A 26375-nucleotide genomic window follows, 5' to 3' on the forward strand; every position below is an offset into this window, starting at 1 on the left:
TCTGGACTTGACTTTTTAATGAGGTTTTGCCTCTTTCTTACATGGCTTCCTGGTATCTTCAAATGATCTTGGTTTGGGAAATTCAGGATTGGAGGCCAAGTCACCACGCAAGCTGTTTGCACATAAAGCATCAAAGCCCCTTATTTTAATCTGTGATAATTACTACTGTTAGTTAAATCTTGCTTCCCTGATGACTCTTAACAATAAATAACAAATGCACAAGGCATTAATTGCAAAAATTTGTTGCTTGTTCTGAGATCAATTTGTAGTAATAGAAAAAGTTTCCATCTTAGTCAGCACAAAGCTCTCTCACAGCGATTTTTACAGCACCGGGAACAAATGTTTTACAATGGAATTTTGCCCTGGAAGTATGAATTTTAAAGAGTTCACTATAATCTAACTGCCACAGACTCTGTGTTTCTCCTTAAAGGAGGAACTGTTTTAAGCTGGAGAACACCAAAGAGGAGTTGTTGATAGCTGTAAAAGCTCTCCTCCTAAGTCTAAGCTCTGCAATAAAGCTTCTGGATCCTCATGATGAAAATACTTTGCTCAGGATTTGCGAAGAATTGAATTCCACACCAAACATTTCAGCTATCTGGGTTTCTGGGACAATACATTTTCTTCAAAGAACTGTATCTACCATATTCTTTTCTAGCAATCCAGTGGTGTCTTCTGTTTACCCCTCTACTCAGAGAATAAGAATCTAATTGTGCGACCTAAGTGTCCAGTCAGAATTAACCAATATGTCTAGAATTTTAAATGCTGATTATAAACCAAACCTAAGTCCAAGAACATCCTGCTGGACTCACACAGGGTGAAATCCCTGGGAAGCAGAGAGTTGGCACAAGCTCTCTGCAGACAGAAGCAGGCCACATATGCAGCACATAAGCTTTTGTGCCCTTCTGCACAGGGAGGACCCTGACCCTGAGTTAAGAATTGCAAATAACAAGTGATTTTGCACTGATTCTGCCCTGCTCGCATGCAGACAGTAAATCCATCAACAACACTATTTACTGTGACCAATGTACGATTGCAGCCTTTCTAGCAGTGAGCCAATATCTTTATCAGATTGGAACCATTCATACAATACTGAATTTCAATCCATATAATGTGATTACACAATTATTTCATATTCCTCCCTATAAAGAGAATCCGGGTCAATTTGCATGCCAACATGTTTTAAAATTCCACAAATAAATAAATAATGTTATTTCACCTGTTAACACACAGGAACTGTTTGTTTTGGCCAGCTTGCAAGGACTCTGTGTGCCAGGTTATGAATAAAATAAAGTTCAATACTCTAAACATTCTGTGATACAAATTCCTGGCTCAGCACAAATACAGACTTTTTGTATGTGGCAGGTTCTTAATGCATTCTCCAGCACTGACACCATTAAATTCATGTATCTATGAGAGAGTATATCTATAAATATTTGTAATTCCTAATCACAATGTAAAAAAAAAAGTGATTGCAGATAAGCCAATTTGCCCATCATGGCCCTCTATTTCACAGGATTTTGCTTGTTGGAGTTTGGGTTTTTGGAAAGCAAAATGCAACTACTGTATCCCAGTGGTTTCTGCACATGCCCTACATTCCAGAACACAAAGTAGACTTTCTGTTTAAAGAACAGTACAGTTACAAAGATAAGATAAAACCAAACTGGAATATAATATTCCTGGGAAATTTTAGTTCTTTATGCAAACATGAAGTCAGTAATGCAAAGGATGCTTTATGAATAACACTGGCAAAGGCTGAGTTTCTCACACTGCCAGGCCTCCTTCCCAAGCAAAACTACCTATTCTTTAAGATCAGAATGTAAATACAGAGCAGACTCTGCTCTGGTTTAATCCACTGCATTCAGGAATTAATTCCACTGATGTCACTGGAGAAACTAAGTTCAAACAGGCCTAAGTGAAGGTAAAATCCAGCCCTGAGGAAGGGACTGATGGTTTTGGCTCTGCTTTTAAATTCATGGCTTTCTTTCATTTCAGGTGGTTGGAATAAGTCTAGGACTGGACTATGATGTGTAGGTCCCAGACTAGCATGAAATTCAGCTGCACAGCTCTAGTCTTGCATCTGTGGTAATAAGATAGTGTACTGTCTGACTCTGCATGCAGGACCTGCATGAGGCAGAGGAATAGAATTCAGCTGTGAGTGCTCAGTTAACCTCTGTTTCTGTGTGAGTCTGCTAGGGCTTCCTCCCAGTAGTATTCAGTTTAACAACAGTTCTGCCAAACATTCAGATTTATCACCTGTGGGATAAGAAGACTAAGGTCCAGCTCTCTTCTCAGCTCCATACTGATGCTTTGAGGGAGACAAAACTCTCACCACAGCCCCCTTGTGAGATTTCCCTTTTTCTCAGTGACTAGCTTCCTAACCCAAAGTGCAAATTTTTAACACATATTTACACTCAAGGAAAACAACTTTCTGCTATTTTCTTTTTAGCTTGCCCAGGCTGGGCATGGGACACATCCTTAGTTCCCTGCACTCCTGGAAGATACTGCTAATGAACTCTTTTCTGTAGAATTCAGTCTGCTAGCCAGAACTGTTCAGAATTTGCTTTTTGAAATAGGGAAAGCAGTTTCAACATTGTTTATAAAGTAGCTTTTTGACAACAAGAGTCCACCTGTGGTGGGAATCTTGTGTAGGTTTTGCCTTTGGATGGTTAAGCTGTCAATTAATACTCATTTCTATCCTGTTTGGAATACACTTCTCTAAAACTTGCTGGGTCATATCCACAAGCCTGTGTTGCAATGTTTGGGATATAAATGGCATAAGGGGAAAGTTTAAATCCCAGCAAAACCTCCAATAAAAACCAGTTAAACTGTTCCTTTCCAAATATTTAAAGTGCAAATTAATGGAGACAGCACACAGAAGCATAGCACTCTGAACACCTTTGCACTCAGAAAGAAAATACCATGTAGTGTTCACTGTTACCTTAGACCAATCGCCTGTTTTCCATTCGTAACAGCCTGTGTGATCCTCACACTCTTCCTCATCTCTTGGCCTGGTGGCTGCATCACATTTTCCTTGAGAATTTGTGCATGTCACTGTTCTTTTCTGAATCCCCTTGCCACAGTCTGCTGAGCACTGCAAAAAAACAGGTATTTGTTTTCTGTTACATGATGCCTAGAAATGATAACTTTTATCTTAGTAACATAGCTAAAAGGAAAAGCTGGTTTTATGAACACAGAGGAAAACAGATAACCCGTAAGATTTTTCTCCCAATAATCTAAGTCCATCTCAAACATAAAAGAGTAATTTGAAAAGCATGATATCTGGTTGTGAAGTATTTTACTTACAAAAAATGGTAATTCTGAAAATCAACTTTCTTTGAAAAATATCAGCTGGCATTTTGCTAGAATTGGTGTTACAGATTAAAAAAACACTAAATCTTGTGTTTAAGAGCTCATCATTCATACTGAAAAGAGACACACTGAGATTTACAACGCAGAACTGCCACAACCCTTGATGTATCATGGCAGTAAAACGATGGTGATAAATGCATTTTTAAATCACCCTAGCATGAGACCACTGTTACAAACACATTTCTGCAGTAAAGTTTGTACATACCATGGCAAAGTCACAGTTCTTATACATGTTCTCATGTGAAACACATACATGACCTTCACTCTTTGATTTGCCATCTGCTCATCCCTACGTTAGTTCTGAAGAACTTCAATGTACAAAGGGGATAGCTCAGGAGAGGCACTACTCAGTGAGCCACAGTGTTGTGATCAGCTTCCAACCATGGCCAGCAAGCTAGCCACAGACATCAGCAGGGATGAAAGACAGACTTCTCAACACCAAAGGCATCAGCAGGGACTGTTTGAAGTCCTCTGAGAAAGCACCAGGCTACCAAAGCTGCTAGAATCAGTTGCTGAACGAAGACTTGATTCAAACATTTGGGCACTCTAACAAACATTCATGCAAGTGAGCACAAATTACCCACAAATGTTTTTGTGCCTGGGCACTATGAAGGTAGCTTCTAAAGAGCAGGGATATCTGGTTACCCATTTGTTATTTCTGCCAATGGTTGGCTGGAAATTCTGTTTTACTGAAGAATTTGTCTTGATCTCATTGACTGTACTAGGTGGGAAAAGGACACTGGCATGAACTGAAACAGAATTTGGTTTAAATAACCAGTTCGGTAATAGAGTAACAGATCTGCTGATGCTGTCACAGCCACCTAAGTGCATGCCACTACACAACAGCATAGCTAGTCTCTCTGCTCTTCATTTTCATGCCACTGCAGTGGTTAAGAGTGAGAAATTTTCTTGAAGAGCCACTGGGGACAGGTGGGTGGAAAAATGATATATGTACCAACTGAGATAAAAACTAACCTCCTCTAGCATGTCAAGTTCTCCCCTTCAGGGGATCAGCATGGAAAAGACAGTTGATTTGACACTGAATAAATAGTGAAGATATGAGATATTCTGTGAGGTCTTTTGAACATATTCCAAGAAGCTTCTCCATCCAGGGGGTCTATGCTGGAAACAAGTGTCAGCTTGATATAAATTACATCAAATGGACAAATCTCAGCATGCCTGTCTAACCATCTTAAAAACACAATCCAGGCAGTGCTGACCTGCTGGCCTTGTTAAGGACATGAATGACAAGCGTTTATGAGCTGGCAAGCAAACAGACATGCCTTTAAATACTTCAGAGCACTACAAAGTGACTTCTTGAAAATCTGGGAAACCTTCCACTTAATTTACTATGTGCTGCTCATGGCATGACCTCCTTACGGATGTAACATCTTTGTAACAAGCACAATTGTATAGTTCTGCTAGATAGGGGGATTAATTCTTCCAGGCTTTGCAGAATTCCAGAAACTGCTTTGCTGGACTCCTCAGCGCAAGACTTGCCAGAGATCCCAGGCTGGAGCTCCCTAAATGGTACCTTAAAGCCATGAATTTGCCCCAAGTTGTATAGACTTTCCCAAATTATATATAATTTTCCTCAGTCCTCAGGGTGGACTCCTCAGGGTTGCACTCGTTCATCTCAAACTACAAAGCACAATATATAAAATCTTTCAAATGGTCCAATTTACTCAAAGTAAATCAAACTGAAGTGGGAGTATTTTTCACAGTGGGAGAAATCTCTAGGTGGGTTTTACAAGCAAGTCTGGGAAAAACACCAACTGTTTGTTCTTCCCACTAGCTTTTAAGTCATTCACAGATTAATACTGCATATACTTTCCTAGACAAAACAGCATTTGCAAAAGGTTTCCAGCGGATCTTTGGTGGTCACATATAAATCACCCTCTTCAAGAGTTTTTTTCTTTCCTCAAGTCCTCTGTTTTCATGAAGAATTTCTTAAAATACAGATTTTACAGAAATTCCACAACAGAGCAGTCTACAAATTAATATGCACAGTCCCTGAGTGTCCAGCTGAGGTCATAAGGTCTTATTTTATTAACAAATTACTTAGACAAATCAAGAGAGGTTTTGTAAAGGAGCTGCACAACTTTGCATTTAAGACACAGCTCCTTTATTTGAAGGAAATCCATATTTTTTCCTACTCTAGTTCCCTAATAGTATAAACATTCACCTTTTTCTGACAGTCTCTATTTTTGTCATTAAAAATGGGTTGAGCAGTACTTTGTCCAAAACAATCTCAAGTGTTTGGCAATAAAAGGGGGACGTAATTTTTTCCACAATGAAGATTGCATTGGAATTTGCTTTGAAAACACACATTTTTGACTGGGGACCAGACATCAATGTGCTCAACTGTTTTTTGTTGTATAACCAAAAAGTTCAAAAACATACGTGAGAAAATTGATTTATAAAATGATACCACTACTGTGATATTTAGTCCACAACATCAGATTAAAATTTTAAGGATTAAAGTGATTACCACTAAAGAAAGTCCTAGTTATGAGAAGTGTTCAAACTGGCAGAGCATCAAATGTGTCCCGGAGTCAACTGTGCTACATAATAGCAGAAATGTGCCAGAACAAGAATGAATTTAAAATCATGAGTGGGCAATTACAGACACGACAAAAGGTAAATAAATTTAACAAAGGAAAAGTAAACCAGTTATTGAAAAAATGATCTAAAAATATTATGTATTTGCAAATGAGTTACGTGGTCACAAATACGGAAGATTTCCACTCTGGAAAAAGTCTTCTGTAACTTGACTTACTCCATTTCATAAAAAGGAGAGAGAACCTAGGACTGTTAACAAAAGGCCCAAGTAAAAACTCCGCAAATAAAACAGGTAGGAACTGCATCATAAGAATAGTCTCAGCTATAAACAGTTCAGCTGGTTCAGCTGTAAGAAATAAAGAGGGCATAATCTGAAACGGTTACTTCTATAACACACAAATAAGACAACTTACTAAAACTTTGGTGTGTTTCTCCACATTTGAATGAAAGAACTCAGAAAGAAAACAGATCTCATGCATTAGTGAACAGATACAGTGTCCTAATGAAAGCAAACACTGCTCTCACTTAACTGTCATCTCACTTGCCAAAGATTTCCTGTTCAAAAGGTAGACAATGGAATCACATTGTGTTTGTTAAGAGACACTGTTCCTCAGTGCAAGATCCCTTGTATCCTGAGCTTCTGCAACTTTTAAGCACATTTCTAACAATAATATTTTGCAAAAGCTCTTTGACAATGTTTTAAACAGGAACTCACTGTTTCAAAATAGAGATGAATAACAAGGAAAGATCCTTTTCACAGAAATTACTGTTGCTGGACAGTCCCGTAACACAGCCAGTCTGGAATGAGACTGGTAGAGCTGTAAGCACTACATCAAGAGTGAAAGGATCTTCTCATCATTCAGATGAACCTAACAGATATCATGTCAAAACCAACATGGACATGCTATTAGGACTGTTACTCACAAGGTACAGACAAAGTTGCTCTGTATTAGCTGAGTCCTGGTCGTGAACTGTAGGCATACTCCCAGTTCACTCTTGCTAAACAAAACACAGGCTAACTGTCTAGACCACACATTATTTATATCTGAAATGCATTTATAATATCTGAGAATAATTTCTTAACTCTGCAACCATGTGAAGATGTACCTTTTATAGAAAGTATAACCAGCTTTTCCATGTTCTTGGAATTACAGGAAAGAAAGGTGGATAAGGGCCAAAGATTGTACATTCTCTGTAACATGCAGATGCTTGATAAATCTGGTATTTGTTTCATACTGCATTTAAATGGAGGCAGAAGCCCTGGTGGGCCTAAGGTCAGTGAAATGTTTTTCCTTGCTGGTCAGAGTTTTCAGATGGAAAGATATAGTTAATATAGCACGGTATCTAAAACCTACCTTAATAACTCATCTGGTATGGAATACAAACCTCAGTTCCAAACTGATCATCTCAACAAAAGACAGTCCTACCCAGTGTCCCAACACCATGAGGCACTAGGTATGCTGACCATGAGAACATGCTTAATTTTAAGCACTTAGCTGGATTAAGGGCCAGTGTATCCAGAGCTGCACACAGTCTGGCTTCTTTCTTGAATCAAATTCCTACCTTTGACCACTCTGATGCTTCCCAGATAGAAAGGCAGTCCCGTCCTTCACAGCTTTGTACTGTTGTTGGTTTATTGCCAAGGCAGTAGAGGTCTCTCGTGTTAACGTAGGTGCCATTTTGCAACTGATAAACACAAGTCACTTCCCGGTGCTGGACACCTTTCTCACAAGTAGCAGAGCAGGGACTCCAATGGCCAGTCACCCACCTGGGAAGGAGACAGAGAAAGAATGTTAAAAAACTGCTGGGATAAAACATTATGCTTCACTTAAAAACAGTGAGAAATGTGCAACTCTTCCTAGATTTGTGGGTTTTTCAGTGGTGCTGTATTACCATCACACTGAGATCAGGTGCCTTTGGAAGCTGAAATGTGTAAAGCAGAAAAGGGTAGGTATACAAGTGAATATCCGCTTCTGTTTCCACACTAGACAGAAACACAAACTCTGTATAGCTCCCTTTAACCCTCAGTCTCTACAGTGTGGCTCCATTTTTTGCCCAGGTAAAGACAGACTTGTCTGGAGACCATCCTATCCCACAAATATTGTTGCCTTTGAGAGGTACTTGGGAAAACCACTGCTATGTCTGCATGCACATCTTCACTGTGCAGTGGAGCTGTGCAGAGAACCTATACTTACTGTGTACAAACTGGGATGGTGCTATGGCCAGATGCCTAGCCCAACACAGCTTTCCTGCATCCAGCACCGGGGTCAGATTCTCTAGCCCTACATTATATGACCTCAAAGCATACAAATCCTCTAGATCCCAGACTATTCGAATGCAAAGATATCTCCTGCCTCACTTTTAGTTCACCCTCTCAAAGCTGCTGGTGAGATTTCACTTTTCGCAGTTGGGCTTTCCAGGATGTTTAATTGGAATCTCATCTGTTTGAAGTTCATGGCAGTAGGGACCTCAAAAATGGAGAATAACTGGCCATGTTCATTCTTAGAAAATCTGAATTGCATTTAACTGCCAAGGCTCAAGAAGTACTTACAAAGACAAGATTTTCCCTATAGAAAGGATCCTACAATATTGTTTCAAAGCTCCTGTAGCTCACAAGGATGTGCCATAACCCAGTCTGGATGGGGGCAGGGGCATTTCCCTATACCCATCGTTTCTGTGAGCCTTTGGGATTCATTTACTTTGTAAGCACATTTCAGTTGCCATTTCCTTCCCCTTTGATCAAAGTGTGCTGGAAACAAATATATGGCCTTTTTTTGTTGTTTGCTTTGTTATGTCTTTAAAGGCTATTTGGCAAACACCCAGCACAACACTGTGAGGTGTTCAGGTTCCTCCAAAGTAAGGAACGCATTGCTGCTGTGAGCAGTCTCCAGCTGTGGGCATGCAAGGGAAATGAGGCGTCCTCACCCCTCTGTCTTCCAGCTCAGTGTAAGGCCAACTGAAAGGCTCCCACTGACTCCAGCAAGCGCTGGAAGGACCACTGTGCTTAGAGCCAGGCTACAAGGCAGTGAATAAAATATCTAAGAAGAATGTCAATTAGGAGGTATGTAGGGAGAGACAATTTTTTCCTAAAGACAAGCAGCATCGATCTTTACGTTTCCTGCAATCTGTCAATGAGGAACATGCTCTCTGTAATTACAGGCATTCCTATATGAAGTGAAAGACTGGAACAATAGCTGTGTAGGTGCTGTGCACCGGAAGGCTATCGTGCCTTTCTCACCAGGTAATTGACCTTCTAGCCTGTTATTTAGGACTGTCATGTAGATTAGTATCCTTATACCATGAATCTTTTACTTGTCACCAAATCCTGGGCTATCTATTATGATAAGTGGCTCAAATAAGACTTCTCAAAAACAAGTCTGCTCAGAAAAACTATTTCATTTTGCTGAAGGCTCCAATAGTCAGCGTAAAGCACCATACTTGACAACTTATTAACCATGTTTCTTTTCAAGTTGCCGTGTAAGTTCTCCTAAATGAATCAAACAACTGTTTCCCATGTTCCCATTCCTGAACGGGGAAAAAATCGGTTCAGCACAATTTGTAGAAACATCTTCACTTAGTGCAATTGTCATGAATCCATTTGTCAAATGCTATGACTGATGATCTGGTGTGAGCACTGATGACTGCATTGACAGTGAAGACAGAAGCCATTTGGTTTGAGCAGGACAGGACTGGGCAGGCTGGCCACCTGTCTTTTGTGGAACAGGGCCCCACTCAAATGTTTCTGTGTATTAAAGCAGTTGACACATCTGCGAATTTCCGTTGGCTAAAACAGCTGGCAAGACACCAAACATGTTTCTCTAGACAGTAGTTCTGGTGCATCTCTATGGCTGAGTGCTTGGTATTTTGCTTATGGAATGGGAAAATGCCAGCTGGGTAATCGAATACTAGGGCTGAAAGACTGACAAAAATAGCCTTGAAGTGCAGAAATCAGTGTTCCTGAAAATTAATAGCCAGGCTCCCTTGCTATCAGCTGGGTTCTGTCCTGTCAGAGCAAATGTGGAGGGAGTTATCTATCTGGGTGAAGGAACTGCTCAACAAGGGCATGGAGGGGGAAAGAGTGACTTTGCTTTATGAGATGAATGTGACTCATGGTGCCAGCAACAGTTTCTGTACAGGCTCCACTGAACCAATATTCACTTCAGCACTGTACTCTCACTGTGATCTACAGCTACTGGCAAAAGAAGAAGGGAAAGGGACTGAAAGCAAAGGAGAAAGATAAAAATACATTCTTGGCAGAGGCTGTCTTGTGAGCTTGCATTTAGGATGGGCAGCATGCAGCGTGCCAACTATTTCCAAGATGCCTTAAGAAGTAAAGTTATAACTTTCCTTTCAGGAAGAAAAATTCCTTTCCTTATTTTTTTTTTTTTGTTGTTGTTGCTCTTGTGGAGGGGAGAAATTACCTTGTTTCTGTCTTGTTCAGTGGTCGCTAGTTAGTGCCGCTCTAGCACAGATACAACAGAGTATAACTGGAAAACTGGCACAGAAAAAACAAATATTATCATCATTATGAGAAGAATGATTGCACAGGGCATGAGCCAAAACCCAGGGAATCAATACAAAGCTGCGCCTGTGGTGAAAATGCAATCTCCAGCTTTTTTGTCAGAGTAACATCTGTATGGCAAGCTCCAGCTACCGATCCACTATATCCCTGATCCCTGATCCGAGGCCAATGGTTACAAATAAGGTGGGGCTATGCTGTAAGGGATCTCTGAAACCTCACAGCCCACGCCATCCTACTTGTGACAACTGCTGCTAACATGGAATCAAAATACTTAGAAATTAAAGGCTATTTTAAAGTGGTGGTTTTAGTTTCATATCCAACAGACAAGTAACAGATTAAATGTTTTAATAATAATAATATCAGTAAAGTAGGCTATTTTCAAAGGCATCAAGGGCATGATCACTTTGACCACAAAATTTCATCCTCTCAGTGAAATCTCTGCTTGGTTCAATGGCTTGTAAAAATAACCTGGCAAACAAGTAAATGTGAGTCCTACATGCAGTACTGGCAGTGCCCTGATCTTCCCCCACAGTTCTCCCAAAGCCCCCTTCACAGGCAGCTGAAAATATTACTCTAGTGCCTGTAAGACACAGAATCATGGCAACTATATTTCGACATCGTTCACAACCAAAGTGGAAAGACAAGGGATTTATGGATAAAGTGATTAAATACAAAAATTCCTGCCAGTTTCATATTTCGTAAAGGAATGCACAGCAAGGTATTAGCGTAATTACTATCTGCAAGTAATATACACACAGGGAAGAAAAATGTGATGTACAAATAGTATCACATTATGGTTACTATTAAATTACACTACAGACAGACTTCCCTCTCTACGCTGCCATTACACCTTTTGAACACACCTGGATGTGTTTAAGAACAAGAGTTACTTTTCATTTTTAAAAAAAATGGTATTTTCCGTATGACAATGTAAAAAATAATTCCAGTGTTCTAACTCAAAACACCAAGCTAGCTCTGTATTATTAACTAAGCCAATTAACTGTTGTACACTAAGCCCTGTCTATATCATATAGAGCATTTGGCTTCCAGTGATGTTTTAAGCCTGTAAACTGATTTAAGGATTGCTTGACACCACAGTTCTTTTCAGTTTGGTCTTTCCCTCCCAGGTTATAATCTATCTTCTGTTGGACCATGTGAGTGCTCTAGCTGGAGTCCCTGGAGAGCCTCTCATTTTTCCAACCAGCACTGATTTATGTGACAAACACACTTATCTTTCTCACAATCACAGGGATGGCTTTATCCATGGTATCATTTTTTGTAATCTTACCTCTATAAACGAATCAAGAGCTAGATGATCCCTGCTGGTGGTTAGAATTAGGAAGAAAGTGATTAATTCTTAAGCACAGATTTTTTAACCTAGTCAGTGGCTGGCTTTCTAGTTAAAAAATGCCCAGAAAGGTGTGTTTTTCTATAGCCTCAAAAAGCTGGGATGGGCACGACATGCAGTCTGTGAGGGCTGTTTTAAATCTTTGTCTTCTGAGTGTTCCTCAACCTCTGACCTCTCACTATCTCTGCTGAGGAATTGGGAGTTCTTCTTCTAATCTGCTTTGGCAACACTCATCTGGCAGGGCCCTGGAGCAAACTTGAAATATCTTTTGGAGGTTCAGTTCATCATTTGATCTTTCTATAGTCTGGATTAGTCATTAACCTTGAATTATCCACTCTACCTACTTGCCTAAGACTCACACATTTTCTAGGAAAAAAAATTGTCTACAGTGCTATGTACATAAACCCAGGGGAGATGAATGTCTGCAAATGAAGACTTGTAGCTAAGGATTTGGGAAAAAATACTATGAAGATAAAATGGGTCAAGGCTGAAGGATGGGGTGGAGGAGTACAATCAAAAGACATGAGGTCACTTTTAAGAGATTTGTAGCCTCTTATAACATAAAGCCATTACATATTCTAGGGTAAATATTGCAGCCCATTAAACTTCCCCTGGTTTTTTCTGTCTCGAGCCCTGCAGAAGACCCGTGCCTGCAAACATGGTTCTGTTCTGCTAACTAAACATCCATGACATATTCACACATGCACTCACTATCTACAGGGACTGTGATACTTTTGTTCCCTCCCCAATGGTACAGTGAAATTAATTTCCCTGCTTTCACAATAATAGCTTGGATGTGACCAAAGACACATTTGCAATAACACAAATTTTTCTATTTTTATTAAACCTGTTTTTTTAGAACTGGCTCTTTACTACAACTGGTTAAGAGCCTGTACTACTGCTGAATAAAGTATCAGAGGAAATTTGCTACTAAACAAAACATAGCTAGTCTGAAAAAGCACTTGTGACAGAAACTGATCTAAAGCAGTGTAATCTGAGGGTTCTATTTCTAATAGATTTTATTGCATACCTTGTGGTTTAACATACATTGTTGCACTAATGTACAGCTGAGGATAACTCCATGTCTAGTTAGCACTGGTTGTCTTTAGCACCAGTTTGTGATGCAAAATCATGTCAAAGTCACTCTTCATTTTCTGAGGCACCTGGGTGAAACTGTGGCTCTACTGGTGTTAGGCAAAACTCAGACCAACTTGCAGTAGGGCCAGGATTTCACACTGGATAATTTTAGCATGGAGAATTGGAAAAGATTTCTGAGAATCAGTCACATGGAATTGACAGTCAGATATTTTTTGCTTACAGCTATCAAACTAAGTAAGTTCATGCTTGAATATGTAGAAGCAAGAAAACACTGTTTACAAATGGACTCGTGATTTCCTTGAAATATGCATACTCTGCTATTGTACCTTTCTCTCCCTACACACTTCTGAAACTCTCCACCATATCTCTGCATTACTGGGGTCAAAATGATCAGGTGAATCTTGACTTTTGGGAACAGGTTGTGCCACACCCAGTCACTAGAAGGGTTTTTTTTTTGCGAAAAAGTACAAGGAATCTAGTAGAATAATACAGCTGCTGATGTCGAAAGTAGGACTCCAAGACTAACATTCCTGTCTGATTGCCTTTATAAACAGTGCTCAGTAATTTTCCAGTACAGTAGTCATTCTGCTAACAGACTTGCCAACTTTCACTCACACAGGTTTCTTTTTTTTCTTTAGTGATTATCATTTTGACAGCTTTATTTTTTTTTAATTTCCCACCAATTATAAGATCAGCCATCGGACAATGTTTTATAATTTACATGCATCTTGGGAAGTTTTTTAAATGGAAGACATTGTATTCTCCCTCCTCCCTTCCCCAAATTGAGCAGATCACTCAGTTTTGGAGGACTCAGTGTGGCACTGGTGTGAGTAGGTGTCCTTCTTGCTGGCAGCTGCCTCACTACACTAAGGCACAGAATATCAGCACTCTCAGAGCCCTTTTGTAGCAAGTGACCCCTACCCTGATCCATGGCTGGTGTATCTTTGATGGGGCAACTGGTGTCCAGCTCCGTTCCCTACCTTTCAAGGAAGGCAGTGCCTTTTCTTCAGCTCACACCACAGGATGCAAACAGTGTGAAGAGCATTACAGCAGGCAGCAGTAGGACTGAATTTCACAATTAAATATTTTGCTAGATTACCTTGCTAATCCTTTTTTTGTGGGTAAAGAGTGCACTTGGCCTGAACAACCTCAAGCCAAAGAAGCACAGACCATTTAACATTTTAAAACAAGGCAATGTTCAACCATAAGGTTGTTGAGTCAAACATTATAATGGAAAAAACTGTGATGTAAGCCAGCCTGGGTGTTTACATGAAAGGTAAGAAACCTGTCTCATGACTCCGTGTGAAAATTTATGCCAAATTAACTTCTGTTCTAGCAAGTCATCTTGAATTATTTGATGTAAACGCATTTAGCAGTAGCAAATAAGCCCTCCTCATTCTACTCTCTGTCTGTTGCCAAGCCTTCTCTTACTTCTCTTCCAGAATTGCTTTCTTGAGTTGAGTTGCTGGATTTGCTTGAAAATATCTTTTTTGTCTTTCAGTAGCTAATTAAGTACTAATCGCCTGTTGCTGTACTTCATGAACTGCCTACAACTCGGAACACATGTGATTTTGTCTCCTTCTAGTGGATGGTGATAACCAGATGTGCCCAGAACGGGACATCAGCTACCCACTCACAAAGGTGCCCAGAAGTGTCTCAGGCTTTCTGGTCTACAGCATTTGCCTTCTAGTCCTGCGAGACCTGCCAGAGACCTACTACAGCTGCCCACCACAGAGGATGGTTTCCCTGAAGAGCAGCCACCAGGGCGCAGCATTGCCCGCTCGCTCAGCCGCCTGCAGCCACCGTGTCTTGCACAGTGTCCAGCACAGTCCTGGCAAATTCATTAGGCTCAAACCGATTCTAGAGATCCCAACTCCAGTTTTGGGAAATACTTCAAAATGAGCTCTTACGTGGTGCCTCCTTGGATCAGAGGGTGCTAACATTACTATTTATGCCAGATTTCCAGGCTAAAATGATTTGAAACCCTCCCCATGGCTGTTCCTTCTTCACTTTTTTTCATGTAACCAAATTCAAAACACACCAAAGGAGATGTTTCTTAGCATAAGGCACAGCTAACGTTTTGAACTTGTTGCCATTGACCATTATGGATGATAAACATTTGTACAGGTTCCAAAAGAGTCTGACTGCATTAATGAAAGAACATACCCATTTGGAACCATTAAATGTCTAGCTCAGTCCCTTCAGTTAACAGACACTCCCAATATGTCCCTCCAGTTTAGTATAATTTCCATACAGCCCTGCAAGTAATTTGCTAACATTCTCAAGGAGTTTTCCATCATAGTGCTCCCCCCCAAAATTCTACTATTTGCAAGACTTTCACCTCACAAAATAAATTCAAAACTGTTCTGCTCCCCATATACCTGTGATGATAACACAAACAAACATGGTAAAACAGACCAGAATCAGGGAGACAGACTGAGTTCTGTATTCTTAGACTGTTAAACAGAGCACTGTCACAGGTATATGGTGGAGTCTAAAGGGAGAGGTCGACTCTCAGACAGCAAGGGTCATACAGATAAGCACCATGAGCTTAAATCAGACCAGGAATCAAAGTAATGGGGACTATCAACCATTGCACACTGAAGCACTATGCTTTGAGTGGTCACTAGCCTTTTGGGCAGGTCGGCAAGGTGCTGAGCCAGCTGGGGCCTTGGCTGACTCTTATAACTGGCTTCATTTTTTCCTCAGCGGGCATCACTGTGTTGCATGAGCCCTTGGAGAGCATGGTGTTGGATTCCAGTCCATGGATGGAAAAGCGAAAGGGGAACAGAAGAAAGAAAGAAGTGATCCATGTAATCACAGAACTGACCTCAGCAGCATGCCAGTTTTTAGAGCGGATTTGGAAGGAAACAATAATCAAGGACATAGTGGTAAATGGATGCAACATAGGTTTCCTCCAGGCAAAACTCACTGGCTGTATTTCTTCGATTAAAATAGCTGCTTTTCCAGACAAAGGAAATGTGGTAGATTTAATCTATTTGGTTATCAGTAAAGAACTCCTTTTTCTGCACTGGAAATGCTTATGTAAGTCGGAGAAACTGGTGATATGCTGGGAAACATGGATATCAATGCATAATTTGTATGGTAGGTGAAAGCTGGCCACAACGTAGTGCTGTAAATGAGTATCAGGTATGAAGGGAATTTAGATTAGTTACCAGTGGACTTCCTGAAAGATCTGTCCTGCATTTGATCTAATTCAGTATGTTCATTAATGACCTTGGCACAAAAAGAAGAAAACTGCTGAAAAATTGAGGAAAATGCTGACAATACAAAGTCTAGAAGCATTGTCAATGCAACAGAGGATTAGGATGTCATACAGGAAGAACTGAATAACCTTGAGTACTGCAATAATAGGGATAGAATGAAAATTAATAGCATACAGTGCAAGGTTGTGTGCTTAGGGACTAATAACAAGCATTTCTGTGTTAAAGTAGGATTCATATGTTGACACAAATGAGGAGGAAAACATCTAGAATGACTGTAAGCCATAAATATGATGCAGCCATGAAAAAAGCAAAGCACGTATCAGGAGAGTTACTGCCAACGAAGACAGGAGAGTATGAATGCAACTGTGTAAGGACTAGATTGGACTGAGACTGGGATTCTCCATACAATCCTGGTCACCTATGCACTCAAATTATGAATTTAAATAATGTAAATTAGAGCACTAGTAGAGAAGGTGACCAAGGTGACCAAGGGAATGAAGAATTGATACACAGTCTCTGATCCAATAAGAAGTTAAAGAAAAGTAATGGATTTAGCCCAGCAAAACAATGGAAGGAGGAGATCCACTGGTCTGCTGTATCATATGGCACTTGGCCCAAGGCAAAGAGCTGGGGAGGGAAAATACTGTATAAGCAAAGGAGCAGAGCTGATGCAAGAACAAATGGCTGAAAAATGACAATGAATAATTAAGGCTGGAAATAAAAGATCCTGACCCACACGAACAGCAAGGTCATGGTATAGCCTTCCAGTGATGGAAGGAGACTGTGGAGCAAAATCAGTTTATGGAAAGGAGTCTATGACAAGCTGCCAGTAGTAGCAGAAAACTAACCCTTGGACTCAGGAGATACTTTCAAGTCCTAAACAGTGAAAATAAGGGCTCAGGTCTCCTGTGGTTTTCTGTAGATGAATGCAGGGATTTCTGGCTTTTATGCTGCTGTTAAGCATCTGTGTAGGAACACCACATATTCAGCAGGTCCCTGAAAGAACTCAACCTCTATTAAAACCTATTACAGCAAAGAGGAGGAAAATTAACAGTGTTTGCATACAAGCCATTACAAGTCTAACAGTTGGGAAATTTCATGTGGTTTTGGTTCTTTTCCTGCATTAGAGGGGAGCAGTTTCATATTCATAGACCCAACCATGCATGTTGAAGTGTGTGGCCACTGGCCGACCTATGTTTTCAGTAATAACAGCTGATGTGATCTGTGATTTCTGAGTCTTGTGCCAACATGAGTGCTGGGTTTGCCTATATATTTGGGTTGGTGTTCAGTGTGCTGGAAACAACCCATACGCACCGCATGCAAGAATCCAGATTCCATCTGGTTACAGCAGGGTTTTGTAAAAAATATCTAAAGAGCTAGGCAAAGGATTAGAATAAAGAGGTGCTAATAGGGTGCAGTTGGGACAGGAAAGGAAGCTGTAAAGAATTTAATGGAAAAAGAGGGTCAAGGAACATAAAAAATAAAATAGGAAGAAAAAGAGGCATTTTTTTAAAAGGTGAAAGAGTAACAATAATAAAGAATGAAAGATTCTTTTATTTTTGCCAGTTTCAACAAAACCCTTAAGAAAATTCTCTTCTCTGACGTTTAATTTTAAAACATGTCAGTGTATCCAATCCTTTTTTCAATCCTGCTTTGTTTTTTTCAGATGCTGTGTTGCAGTTGCAGACCTCTAATCTTCTCCTTGGCCTCATGAAACTACTGTCCCCTGCCCCAGATTATTTGGCTCTCCCAAGAGGTGGCTGAAGTTCAAAGGGATATATAATTTGCAAAGCACTTTGGGATTGTGCTGGAAGAAAGACACTGTTATTAGTATCGTACCCTTTTTTTCTCTAGATCACTTTATATATATAACGCGGGTTACTATTTTTTTATTTTTATTACAATCTCAACAGCAGTAGCCTCTTCTTCTTCCTCCATTTATACAACATGATCTCACGCCATCCCAAAGAGTTTGCAATCCAGATTATACATGGATTGAGAGAGGAAGCAAAGAGACAGTGAATTAAAGTCACACAGCATATCCAAAAGAGAAATAAGAGAGTGGGTGTCCTATGACCCAGTCCTGTGCTGGCCATAAGACCCCTCCCTAGAGATAAATTCTCAGTAAGGTGATTCTCTTAAATTTTGAGTAAAATTGTAAATGCAGTTTAAAATGCACAAAACAGAACAGGTTTACTATTGAAAGGAAAGCATTGTTCCTTCTTCTGAACTCAGGTAAAGGGCTTAGGTCTGAGTGGAAAGGGAAAGGACCTTATTGTAACAAGATGCTACAATAATTTTACTTGAAACCCTAAAACAAATTCAGGGCTCATAAAAAAAGCATTGACATGGTGAAAGAGAATGGTTTCTTTAAGATGTTCTTGGTTAGAGAATATGCTAAGCATGCATTTCTAATATCTGGGTGGGCAAACGCAAGTGGAAATTTAAATTCTACAGAGGCACAGGGAATGTGCTTCTGAAAATGTTTCCAGTTAAAAGCATGTTAAGTGTGAAAGTGTAGTCCACACGGAGGGAGTGAGGGAGTGTGGTCTATCAGATCATCAGCAAGGATTTTGTGGCCTTTCCGGGTACTAAGCACATTTGGTGTTTGCTGTCATTGCTCTGAAAAAAATGGACCAATAAGAGTGTCACTGTGCCAGTGCTAATTGCTCCTGGGTATAACTGTGCTAAATTGGGGCTATAAATTGCCTGGTAACTCCATAAAGAAGAAGAGATACCTTGCAATAGCATTAAGGGCTGGACCTGAATCCCCAAAGGAACACAATCTGGATATAGGAACAGATTTTCTCAGGACGTTTTGTGTGATTTGACCTAACCCACTGTCACTGCCCTGGACAGGCAGCAATGCCATGGTGAAAGTGCGCAACAAAGAGGAGACTTCACCAAGGGCTCAGGAACATGGAGATCCCCCTGAGAAACAGCACTGTAGGTCTTACAGCTCTAATAGAACTGATGGCCAAGACCTCCCTTTGTTGCTCTCAGCTAGTAGAGGCAGAAGCTCTCCACTTCTTCCAGAGCTTTCTAAGTTGCTTTTCTTCATCTCTACCACCTGGAACCTCTCCATGTACCTGTCTAGGATCACTCCATTCTCCTCCCAATGGCTTCACAAAAAGTCTAGAAGAAATATTTAATGCCAGGGAAGAAACACAAGCAGGTGTTTCTTGTTTCTATCTTTCTGAGAGAATGACATGACAGAAATGCCAGCATCACTGAATTTAGGAAACTTCCTCATGGAAATGACAGTTTTTTCCTTGAAGTCATTGGGAGTTTGGCTCTCTTTACACACCTAGAAGCACAAGGGGTATCTCATTATACCTTTCAGTACCACTGAAAGCGGCATGGCCACAATATTGTACAGCAGCAATAATAGGCAGTGCAGACAGAAAATGAAACCTGAAACAGCCTAGCTATATTGATGGATCACCTGACACTGGATTTCCCTGCTTCAGGGCACTTTAATCAGAGGGCAGGTCTAATTAGAAGGAAGTGTGCTGTTTCTCATCTTCCCTATTGTTTCTGCCAGCAGGATTAGCTTTGTAGGCACATTTCCCTAGCTTGTCTGATTATACATGATGCAACAGCTAGCAGGTTGTTTTGAATATGCTTTTTTAGATATTGTTGAGCTTTATCCTAAATTGATTTTATGTTCTAACTACTATCAAAAGTGGAGCATCTACACTACTCCACAATGCTAAACATTTCGGCAGAGCAAGAGTGAACTTTTTTGTTAGCAAATGAATGGAACAAATTAATTTGCCTTCATTTTGGCCAGAAAGGTCTTTTTTATACAACGCAGATCAAAATTAATTCAGCTGAAAGTGCTTGCCAAATTAAGAAGTGAGCTTTTTATTATTTTTAGAACTCTTATTATTAGATCTCTACTTACCCCTACTGATGCAGAAAAGCACCCTTACTGAGGAAAGCATCTAAAATGTGTTTATCATAATTTCTTGACTTCAGCAAGATTCAGGTATGTTTCCAAAACTATGCAGATATTGCTAGATGCTGTACAAACTTCACGTGAAGAACAGACACTCCTTGCCCAGAGACTCGCAGTCTGAACTATGCTAATACAGATCAGGCATGCAACACAGCAGGTCAGATATAGTAGCTTAAAGGCTGTGGTGGTTTCTGAGTTTTTTTGTAGCACTGTTTGACAATTAATCAGACCCTACTCAGTGCTGATTAAAAAAAAAAAGGTTAGATATGCAGTCATTGCACTCTTGCCTAACTTTATACTGCAAGTTGCTCTGTCACCCAGGAGGCAGACAAGGGGAAAAGCAAACCATCCTCAAACAATGCATGAAGGCAGCTTGTATGGAATCTGGCCTTACTGGGCACAAATTATATGGGGTCTGAGGTAATGAAAATCTGACCTGCTCAAAAAAGGAAATTAATATTACAGCGGGTTACTGTGGCTAACAATGTGTCCCAATACTTTTAGACATTTTCACCATGTTCACCATATGGAGGCTTTGGAAATGGGCAATTTGTGAAGGAAAAGGATACTGGGTTATATTATTTTTTAACTCCTTACCGTGATTGGCAGGGGTGTGTGTTACATTTCCTGACCTGGGGCTCAGGGCGATTCACTCGTTGGCAATCGCTGTCATTCACCAGTGTCATGGTCTTGTTAATAATTCGAGTACAGGACACAATGGTTTTCCGTTCACCTACAAGTCAAATAAAAAACAACTCTGAAAAAGGAAACCAGTGGCTAAGATCAAAACCATGTCAACTCGTTAACAAAACCTCAAAAGCTAGGAGCTCCCTACTATCTCTACAAGATGTAACCTACACAGACCTACCATCTCTGCAAGCAATCTTATTTCCCACTTCTGTCTTACCTTTGTACTGTTCTGGGTTTTTTCAGAAAAGCTACAAATCTTTCCCCAATAATTGTGAAATTGACTGCTTCATGGGAACAACACGTTGGGCTTTCTCCTTCTAGTGTTTAGGATGGAAACAATCTGGAAAAGAATTTGCTTTCATTTCTGGTTCCTCCTCCACGTGTAGCTGTGCCCTGTAATCAGCTAGGACAGATGCTCCAGCTATGTAAGCTGAAGCCCCACAACCATCCACCCCTCAGTGACTGATAATGACAGGACAGCTGCCTCTTGCTGTTTCCCATTCAGGAAGAGTCAGTTTGAAAAGGAGTGGCCAGGTTCAAGAGTGATAAACTGGGCTTGTTCATATTTCACAAAGAGGTGAAATTAAGCCACCAAAATAAATTATTCCTATCTTCTGGTCTTCCAGATATACTACTTTAAAAACCCTGCCAGTGGGAGACATCTCAGTAGTCAGCTTTTCTGACATAAACTGTTTGTGCATCAGGAGTTTCACTGCAGCAGTGTGGTCCTCAGGGTTCAGCCTTCCACTGTGTGACATCAGGAAAGCTGTGCAGCAGGGTGGCATGACAATGACCAGATGTGACAAGGAAAATGCCATCCCTGTACCATGTGACTTTGCTTTACTGCTAATTATTTTGGTTTCTCAGATCCTCTTCTTAACACTGAGTCTGCATCAACTTAAGTTTATTCATGATCTGCAGCAGATAATAAAAAATAACTCAAATTCTGTTAATAAAAAAATTGTAAAGGTCTGCATGGAAGGGAAAAGGCCCTTCATAGCTTGGATAAGTAGTAAAAGCATCTGACAACCAAAATATAAGAGATCATTTGCCATCCAAGCTACTACTGTTGGGAGCCATGTTGCCAGGTACTGATTTGATTCAAATATGTGGCAGGCTTGCAACACAAATCAAAAGAGCCACAAACAAATTTCCTACTCATTCATGTGAGGGTTTAATGGCTCTAAGAAATTATTGTTTTAAAACATGAGCAAAGTAAGTGTCCATTTTAAAATGAGTTCTATGTACAGAAAAAAAAATATCTGTGAATTCAGTACACAGAAAGCAGTGAGCCTTCAAATGTGAAGATGAGCACTCTTTCTTTGTGTCATACAATATGATAAATAATTGGGTTTGCTAGTGAAGAAAGACTGGCCAGAATGCATGGAAACGATCCATTTTCCTCAGGGAAAAACCTACACCTTCCAGCACTGAAAATTCAATGGACAGTGGCTGACAAACCAGTCTCTGGTTTCACAGGCATCAATTCCCCCCAGGGTTTCAGCAAATCCGCCGCAGCACATCCTAGGGATCATCTCAAAAGTGTGATTTGCAATGTGCTCATGTACTCCCAGAAAGTCCACCCCACATTAAGAGCGTCTGATGCAATCTCCAGGAGTTGTCACAGCAACACTGCCCCTGTTTCAACCATGGGGAAGGAAGCATCTTTCAGTGAACATGCCTGAACACCTGTGAAAACTCTGCTCCAAGAATGTGACGGAGGCTTGAGATATGGGGCTGCACATGGCGCCTTGAGCCATCCATGGAGCACTAATCCAGGTGCAGTTCCCGCCTACGGTAATGAGCCGACAAAGCAGTGTCCCTGCCAAAACGCGGGGTGAAAATTAACTGTGGGGATGTGGATGATAGCTGGGAGAGCTGGTGAGAATGAGCTCTCATTTGAGTTCATTATGGCAACATCCATTCCCATGGCCAGTTTCCTTCATGCTTTGGCAACACTGTCTTCTGCAGGCACCTCTCTAATGGCTGGTGTCAGCAAACACCATACAGCCAGTCCCACCAAGCTTCCAATGAATGGCCTTACCTCCTCCGCACTGCACGCTGCACCCTTCCCATCCACTGTGTGTCCAGATGTACAAAGAATCCTGCTGCTTTTCTGGCTCGCTTCTGTTTTCAGCAGTATAGTTTACAGGAATGGTGTATTCATAATGAATTCCATAATTCTGGTCATGAAATAACAGCACCTGGTTCAGCAGGAAAAGAAAGGCTGTTACAACACACCGTGTTCTGGAAAAGCCAACAGACTGCAGAGACAGTGATGCTGGAAATGCTGTCTCCAGCCAATACCAAGTACCTCATGAAAGGCAACCTAATCTTTATCTAGAAACCTGAAATTACAGTAGTACTGGTAAAACAGGGTATCTGTGGGAGCAATAACTGCTTATGATTTGTGAATATTTAAAACAGTCATGGAGATGTCTAAACCTGGCATTCAGTGCATAAATTTGTTTAAGCCTCAAATGTGATCAGCAGGCCACTGGCTATCTGAACAGAAATAGTAAGACAACAGGAAGCATTAAATCAGCAGTTTTCATATAATAGCTATCTCAATGAGCATCTAGAGTTAAAAAGTCACTCATCATACTTGTCCTACCCTTGTTTTCTAGAAAGAAAGTTGTCTGCGAGCCTCATGCAGACAGTCAGGCTTACGGTTGGGGACCTTTGTAAAGAATGGGGAAATTCTGGGTTAACACTGTACTGTTTATGGATCATGGTCCTGGGCAGCCTGCTCTACGCTACCCTGCTTGAGCCAGGGTTTTGGATGAGACAACCTCCAGAGGTCCCTTTCAACTTCAACCGTTCTGTAATTCTGTGAGCTGCAGCATTTACTGTTGCATTTGAGTTGGGCTGCAGCAGTCCATAGTTTAAAGGCAGAAAAGTTTATTAACACATCTGAAGGAACAAGGTGATCCTTCTCAAAGCAAATACAACTAATGCAAAAAGAAGTCACATGCCTCCTGGGAAACGTGGCACTCAAAGTGAGCATGACTATTCCTGCTGACAAGCTGTAGGAGCAGGATTTTATTGTCTCAGAAACCTCAGGATGACAAGGAAAAGCCATATCATACAGCAGCTGGCAACATATATATTTTCATACCCGGCATAATGCTAGAGGAAGGTGAAACCTGCTTTCAACAGCAGGCTGATATTTCCCATGGAGTTACAGGTGATGTTTCTAGTGTTATTACTCCAAAATTCACTGACTATTAACAAAGACAGAGGAACAGAGAAAAATACTTATTTTTTCACCACAGACAGATGACAGTTCTGGTCCTGTTTTGATTTACATGTTGGGCTTCATTTGGCTCTCACTTCCACTGGCTTGAGTCAGAAGTGACTAGAAGATACCTAATGGAGTACAAGCTCCATGGAATCTGAGTTACCACACTATTAACAAATGCCGTAGAAGTACTACTGTAATGCTTAAGGTGTGGCTTTAGACTTACTTATACTTCTTATCCCATAATCTCAGCAACATTAGACAGGTGAATTCTGCTGGCTCTTGTCACCTACTGAAATAGGAGCAGCACCTTATCAAATAAGATATTTTAAGTAGGGCTATCATAAGTGAAGCAAGCAGCTGCCCAATTAAAAAAAGAAAATTTGCAAATGCTATTTTCTCCCTACAATAATTGTTTCCCATTCAGATTTGCAGAAATAACTCCTACTTAACCAATAATCTCACTAAAGCTGTCATAAGCTCATTTAACCCCCAAAATAACCATATGTGCTAAAAGAAGGGGTCCAACTTGCAGCCACCGACATCCTGGAGGTCTGTGCAGTGAATACTGTGGGGCTACACAAACTGAGCACCCATGAGTTGCTCTGCACAGTGCATAAACCTGGGCAGAAAACCATCTTCCAGAGGATGTGGGGAACAAAGATATGATTTTGCTTCAGCTACAGAGGAAGCCTTACTACCAGAACTGAAGACCAAGGTTGAAACTAGCCAGTCATCATTACAGTTTCAAAGATGAATGGTTTTTTTTCAAACACAATTCCAAATACCAGGCAGTCAGAGGCAGAGAACTCAAGTCCTCCTCTGGCTTTCTTTAAGTGCACGAGATACGAACAGCTTGTTCTACAGAATTGATCAGTCAGTCTTGTCTAAAGCATCTTTATGCTCTGGAAGTGTTTGGTTGTCCTCTGTTGCTGAGAGGAGGTCTAGCACAGGCCTAGTTACACAAACATTAATTCCTCCAAGAAATACACTTACAGCAATGCACTTGGAGAAGTGCCTCAAGTATTAAAAACCAGCTCCTAAAAAGAAATCCTTATTATCTCAATATGGGTGCAAGACTAGTGAATCTAAAGACCCATATGAAACCAATTTAATGCAATTTCGTAGCCATATATAATTGGGGCGTGTGTGTATGTGTGTATAATTGGTTTCAAATGCAGGTCACAATGGATTGACTGAAGCTTCTGGCTCTTTGTCAGTCCAGTGTATTCCACCACTGTTTGAACAACAGTTTTCTATTTAGAGGTAACTGGTAACCATCCTGCCTTTCTTGCTTTCAAAGAATGAAACCCACTACCCTGTATCAAGGAAAAGATTAATATCTGATTTGAAGAAAAGACTTCATGTGTGCTTTGTTTATGACTGGCAGTGATTTTAAGCCACATGTTTTTTTAATGGTCTGGTAACTTTTACTTTCCTCCTTTTTAATCATTTTGGGGGGGAAAGGTGAAGAAGGAAAATTTTCTCTGCTCATATCTGCTGAAAATGCCAGTCTGTACCTGGAAAGGATACTCATGGAGAACCTAATAATCACTAGTTTCCTGTGTTAGTTAGTTACTGCTTAATGAAGGGAAAATGAGTATTTCTTTAAAACCAAAGCTCTACTGATGCTGAAGTTCACAAAATGCTGCTACCAGATTTTACTGCAGTACACCTCAACCAAGTAATGCCCTGGGAGGTTCCAAGAGCTGGCAAAGGAACCCTGCACAGCATCTTCACAAATGATACCTGTGCAACTCCTTTTTCTTACATGAGGTTAGGAAGACCTTGGCAGCACAAGATACTTTGTCAGAGTCCTGGTTTCAGGAGGGAAGACTTGTGTTAAGGCCAAAGTCAAGCAGAAACTAATTTTTCTGATGATGAAGAAGGCTCCTGTATACACCTCCTTTGTGTGGGCAGAGCTTGAGTTACATGGCCGAGTCAGGAAGGTTCTGGTGTGCCCAGACCTGCACCACTGACTATTTCAGTACTAACCTCTTTGAATCCAGCTTTACACTGGTCTGTATGTGAACCTGGTAAACTCACTCATCTGTCTGAGAAAGCAGAGACAAAACACCTCATGTTCCTACGCAGCATGTTTTGACACAGAGAAAGTACTGACAAAGTGGAGTAGTATTATTATCTTTTGTGTGTGAAAAGTTCAAGCAACTTTTGAGCTTTTCAAACTGGGCCATGAAATGTTGCACAATGAACACCAGCAAGCCAAAAAATTCAGGTGAGGAAAGGGAGAGACTTCGGACTTTTAACAGTGCTTATAGATAGCCTTCAGTGAACAAATGTGGCAAAAACAGCACACAGAAAAATGTAATTGGATAAAAAAATTACAGGAAACAATG

The 26375-nt window shown here is 40.6% G+C and overlaps 1 protein-coding gene across 1 annotated transcript in view; it reads right to left on the reverse strand.

The window, feature by feature from the left end:
• The window catches only part of ADAMTS17 (ADAM metallopeptidase with thrombospondin type 1 motif, 17), a 183254-nt gene that overhangs the window by 17012 nt on the left and 139867 nt on the right, over positions 1-26375 (reverse strand). Inside the window, exons 17-20 of the mRNA XM_010572039.1 lie at positions 22822-22981; positions 20685-20820; positions 7495-7699; positions 2939-3091 (exon numbers count right to left, since the gene is read on the reverse strand). Coding sequence (XP_010570341.1) covers positions 2939-3091; positions 7495-7699; positions 20685-20820; positions 22822-22981 — 654 coding nt within the window. The remainder of the gene's footprint in view (positions 1-2938; positions 3092-7494; positions 7700-20684; positions 20821-22821; positions 22982-26375) is intronic.

Source organism: Haliaeetus leucocephalus, unplaced genomic scaffold (genome assembly GCF_000737465.1).
Source record: "Haliaeetus leucocephalus isolate CR32 unplaced genomic scaffold, Haliaeetus_leucocephalus-4.0 Scaffold339, whole genome shotgun sequence".
NCBI classification, from domain to species: domain Eukaryota; kingdom Metazoa; phylum Chordata; class Aves; order Accipitriformes; family Accipitridae; genus Haliaeetus; species Haliaeetus leucocephalus.